Genomic DNA, 5,000 nt, shown 5'->3' with positions numbered 1-5,000 from the left:
TTCAGCTACAAATTAGTACATTTTCGTCAGTTCATAAACAATTTCTGCACATTTTCCATTTTATCACTCCATCCTATTCAAGAGGAATCATTTTTTAATAATCCTTATTTGATATTCCATTGGTGTAGAGATGTCCAACAAAATTAAAATTTGCAGTTCACTTATTAAACAAGTTCATCTTTTCTTTTTGGGCAGAAATCTGGAGCTCTTTCAGGTATCCCCATTTCAGGGGTAAGTTCATCTCTATATATTTTTTTATATCCGGCATTGTCTCAATCGATGGCACCTAATCTATTTACGCCTTAATCCGAAACAGTGTCTTGGGGATCAGTCGGCGGCGCTTGTCGGACAGATGTGCTTTCAGGACGGGCAGGCTAAAAACACGTAAGTAGCCGTTTTTTTTTTTTTTTTTTTTTTTTTTTTTTACTAATCTTCTCTTCAAATGTATTGGTAGTTTTATTTATTTTTTGCCTTTCAGGTATGGAACTGGCTGCTTTCTCCTGCGAAACACAGGAGCCAAGGTACAATACTAAAGATTTGTATTTTAACGGTGACACGTTTTGCACACGGCGTTATCTTTTTCTTGTTTCCGTCGTTTGCAGCCCGTGATGTCCGACCACGGCCTCCTGACCACCGTGGCGTACAAACTCGGTCGAGACCAACCTGCCTGTTACGCACTGGAGGTACGGTCTTGAATACGCTGATGTTACATTCCGTATAATCGTTCGGTCCCAAAAGATGTTTTCTCATGCTTTTTTGCCAGGGCTCCGTGGCCATTGCCGGAGCTGTGGTCCGTTGGCTGAAGGACAACCTCGGGATCATCGGATCATCTGAAGAGCTCGGTACGTGCCGGTCGCGCGACATCTTCAGGCTGCGCGGCGGCGTAGCGGTTAGCGCCGTCGCCTCGCAGCAAGAGGGGCCCGGGTTCAATTCCCGGGCCGGACGACCTTCTGCGTGGAGTTTGCATGTTCTTCTCCGGCTTCCTCCCACAGTCCAAAGACACGCAGCTAAGGTTCATTGAAGACTCTAAATTGCCCCGTAGGTGCGAATGTGAGCGTGAGTGGTTGTCTGTCTCTATACGACAGACTGGCGACCTGTCCGGGGTGAACCCTGCCTTCGCCCATTGACCGATCACCCTGCGACCCTTAACCGGATAAGCAGGTTACGGAAAATGGATGGATGGATATATCAAAATATCAAGTCGTTAAAGACACTTTTATCCCAAAGTTCACCGATCGCTTGAATCTTTATGTTCCTGTACCCTCTTTACGTATTGTCATTTTCTTTGGGTCTAATTTCTTTTTCCGTCTCTCTCCCGTCGCAGAGAAGTTGGCCGCGTCGGTCGGTACGTCCTACGGCTGTTATTTTGTTCCTGCGTTTTCAGGCCTTTACGCTCCGTACTGGGAGCCCAGTGCCAGGGGGTAAGTCTGAGATGTACTCGGCAGCGTAGTCTATCGACCTTCCAGGCCTTCCTCTCTGATTCACCCCATCTTTCTCTGATTCGCAGGATAATTTGCGGGTTAACTCAGTTTACTAATAAGAGTCACGTCGCATTCGCTGCACTGGAAGCTGTGTGTTTCCAGACGCGAGAGGTGAGCGCTCTCTGCCTCATTTCTACCAATTTATACTGTACTCAGTTTTAGCTGTAAATCGCCATTAACGAAACTATTTACGATACTTATTCCATTAGATGCAGGTGTTTGCGTATTAATAGTGATATATTTATATTTCAACGCAGATACTGGACGCCATGAACCAGGACAGCGGCATCCCGCTGACTCAGCTCCAGGTGGACGGAGGAATGACGTCCAACAAGCTGCTGATGCAGCTGCAGGCAGACATCCTCTGCATCCCCGTCGGTAAATTCTGATCGAACGGGATTAGCGCGATGCCAAAAGGAAACTGTGTGCGAGTGTAAATCTGCACACAACTATACTAGGGCTTCTTCTTCTTCCTTGCATGTGACTTAATGTTTTTACAGCACACTAGTCCATTTCTAACTAGCTGGTATGGTGCGACCTTGGATGTATTACTGCCCCCTGCTGGCAACGTGTGGAAGAAATGACTACACACTGAATACCATTCACTAGACCAGTGGTTCTCAACCTTTTTTCAGCGATGTACCCCCTAACCAGCGCAAAGCATTTTTGGTTGAAAAAAAGATGTAATACACTCTGCCATCAGCGTCTGATTAATTAAACTGTCGACACTGAATATTGCATTGTTGCATTGAATTCAGTTTATGAACTTGCACTTATATTTTATTGAATATTTATTAAATAACTATTTCTAAAGGATTTTTGAATGGATTTCACGTACCCCCTGGAGTGCCTTCACGTACCCCCATTTGAGAACCACTGCACTAGACAGTTAATCAGTTGTTGAGAAATGTCAAAGTATTGCTCACGCCTGAAATGTCTCACATGAATTGTATTGGTTTACAAATGTGAATAGCTAAAAAAAAAAAAAAAAAAAGTCCATAAAAATGCAGTTATGGCTGCTACTAATAACGATCGTTGTCCATATTGTCGTGCTGATCATTTGCAGTGAAGCCGTCCATGCCCGAGACCACAGCTCTGGGTGCAGCGATGGCAGCGGGAGCGGCAGAGGGGGTGAGCGTGTGGAGTCTGAGCCCAGAGGACCTGAGTGAAGTCACCTCCGAGAAGTTCGAGCCTCAGATCAACCCTGAAGGTACAGCGAGGAGCCGCCGCCGTCTGGACAAGCGTCACCGGTAGCCGCGGCTCAAAGACTAAAGGTGTGAGTTGTTGTGTTTTTGCAGAGAGCGAGTTTCGGTACGCGCGGTGGAAGAAGGCGGTTCAGAAATCCATGAACTGGGAGACGACGGAGCCCGTCGGTAATGGAAACGGTATGTTAGACGAAAAACTTTAATACTCTGTTAATGTTTTCCCAAATATGTTTAATGTTAGTGATGGGGGACACACACCAAATTCCTCTTCTCACTGTCTTTGCTGCAGCCCAGGCTTCTAACATGTTTGAGGCTTAACCCGAATGTGATATTATATTCATTTTATATGACAAAAAAGAGAAAATATATCACGTCTTTTTCACGGTTTGTTTTGTGGTATGACTGCTCTTCTGACTCTCCTTCAAATGACCAACAGGTGAGACCAGTATCTTCTGCAGCATCCCCCTGGGCTTGTACATCATGGGCAGCATGCTGATGTTAGTTGGTGCAAAATACATCGCAGGTCAGTGACTACTCGACGAAGGACTGCGCACAAAGTATTTTTACGGTTATTACAATTTCATTAAAAATTGGATTGTTGTTTTTTTGTCTGTCCACATCAGGCCGCGACTAGACTCGGGGAGGAAAGCGGAGAACAAACGCTCTTCGTGCCGGACCGCCACTTGGCCTATTTTGCTGCTGCTGCTGCTAAATGTGAACTGAAACCAGGACAATGAACTGACTAACGGGACTTTTTCTTCTTCTTCTCTGCAGCATTAGAGATAAATTATAGCAGGGGTGTGCATGCAGTATTTATTTATGTAGAAACTCATCTGCGATCTGCGTCGCGCGTCGTTCCGAACCCTCCACTACGAGCCACGGTGCACTTTATGTTTTTGTTTGGTTTTGTCTCGCGGGAGCTGTGTACTAACTAAGAGTTTAATATATATTTTTTCTAACGGTTGGGATTACGGCACATCATTTTAGCGTTAGTTGTTAATTAAAAACAAGGAAAGGTTAATGAACTGACTAGGTTTGTTTTTTGTTTTCTTTGGAGAAAGCCACATTGTTGTTAAACTGTAAAAAATATGCGCCATCCCTCGGTTAGACTCTTAACTGCTAAGATCATTAATGATTAAAAAAGTGAAGCGGCTGTTAGTAAGTGATTTAACAATCTATTACGGTTTGTCGATGTGATTATTTGTATGAACCGCACATGTTTTTCAGGCTAGTTATCAACCTGAAATGCACCAAAGGTTGTTTTTTTTTGCATCTTCAAAGATAACTGAATAAGCTTTATTGCATTAAAATGTTTGGCGACGGTTAAAACCCTCTTTTTAAACGACTACCTCTTTCAAAGAGGCAATTATGAAACCGTAGAAAGAAATTGTTAAGCTACTCCCCTTTGCTGTATATTCACGGCGGTTTGAAGAGTTAAACCTCGAGGAACTAGAAGCCGGTTAACAAAGGTGTATTTATTCTGTTTGGATGCCGATTAGATACCGGAATGCGGATGCGGTGTTTGCTTTGTACGTTCATGCAGTTGTTTGTTGAACCCGAGGGATGAAATGACTACGTTAAAGTTCCAAGTGCTCTTTTGGGGTGTAACTGCAATTTCCCAATGGGTATTTATGAATGGAATGGAAACGGACATAAAATAATGGCAAGTATTAAAGCAAAGCGTGCTACCGATAAGACCTCTATAACTGTGACATTTGGGGGGAGGAGTTGTTTTGTGTAAAACAATGATCTGTTTGGCTGCTCCCTCTGCATGCCGTTCCCTTCCAGTTGCTCACAAAGGATATGATGAAATGATATATATATATATATATATATATAGGGTCCAGTTTGACATGTCGTGGGTTTAAAAAGGAAAATAAAGTTATGTAGTTCCCAAATTGTACGGTTGCACTTTTGTTTTTCTTGACGTGTGCGAGCTGTCTTTAAAGATTAGAATATTTATACTTTGGACTAAAGCCAAGATACTAGAAGCTGTTGACAGGGTTTTTATTTTTATTTTTTTATTATAGACCTTTGCTTTGCAGTAGAGTTACCGATTGACTTACACAGGCTGTATTGTTCCACTTGTGTCCAGCACTTTTAAGATCATTTGCATATTAACTGACCCTCAATACCCGGGGTGGACTTCAGACTGTTTGAAAACGACACATTCGTATAAGTAACTATTCAACCAGGAAGTCGAGGCAGGTGCGTTGCGAGGTTGTTCCTCATTTGCAGTTACAGGTGAGTCAGTCGGTCGTTTCCTCGTATTGCACTGACTCATGACATTCCAGGTGCGTTTGGGAGAAGGACG

At 43.5% G+C, this 5,000-nt stretch overlaps 2 protein-coding genes across 4 annotated transcripts in view; both read left to right on the top strand.

Annotated features, from left to right (window-relative positions):
* The window catches only part of gk (glycerol kinase), a 9,506-nt gene extending 4,954 nt beyond the window's left edge, over positions 1-4,552 (top strand). The window contains exons 10-21 of one of the 2 annotated variants that reach the window (XM_054623619.1): positions 196-231; positions 317-384; positions 479-521; positions 603-683; positions 764-842; positions 1,325-1,421; positions 1,508-1,592; positions 1,739-1,859; positions 2,548-2,691; positions 2,780-2,866; positions 3,123-3,209; positions 3,310-4,552. In XM_054623619.1, coding sequence (XP_054479594.1) covers positions 196-231; positions 317-384; positions 479-521; positions 603-683; positions 764-842; positions 1,325-1,421; positions 1,508-1,592; positions 1,739-1,859; positions 2,548-2,691; positions 2,780-2,866; positions 3,123-3,209; positions 3,310-3,320 — 939 coding nt within the window. In that variant the 3' untranslated portion in view covers positions 3,321-4,552. The remainder of the gene's footprint in view (positions 1-195; positions 232-316; positions 385-478; positions 522-602; positions 684-763; positions 843-1,324; positions 1,422-1,507; positions 1,593-1,738; positions 1,860-2,547; positions 2,692-2,779; positions 2,867-3,122; positions 3,210-3,309) is intronic. The other variant, XM_054623620.1, reaches the window with a different exon arrangement.
* Positions 4,553-4,680: 128 nt separating this feature from the next.
* LOC129111607 (NF-kappa-B inhibitor zeta-like) overlaps positions 4,681-5,000 on the top strand; it is a 35,665-nt gene continuing 35,345 nt past the window's right edge. Inside the window, exon 1 of one of the 2 annotated variants that reach the window (XM_054623622.1) lies at positions 4,681-4,930. Coding sequence is in view for 1 of the 2 variants with exons in the window: in XM_054623621.1 (XP_054479596.1) it covers positions 4,969-5,000 (32 nt within the window). In the remaining variant the exon portion in view is untranslated. The other variant, XM_054623621.1, reaches the window with a different exon arrangement.

This window comes from Anoplopoma fimbria, chromosome 22 (genome assembly GCF_027596085.1).
Source record: "Anoplopoma fimbria isolate UVic2021 breed Golden Eagle Sablefish chromosome 22, Afim_UVic_2022, whole genome shotgun sequence".
In the NCBI taxonomy this organism is placed as follows: Eukaryota; Metazoa; Chordata; class Actinopteri; order Perciformes; family Anoplopomatidae; genus Anoplopoma; species Anoplopoma fimbria.
The sequence above is the reverse complement of the archived record's forward strand: the minus strand, read 5'-3'. Positions and strand labels throughout refer to the sequence as shown.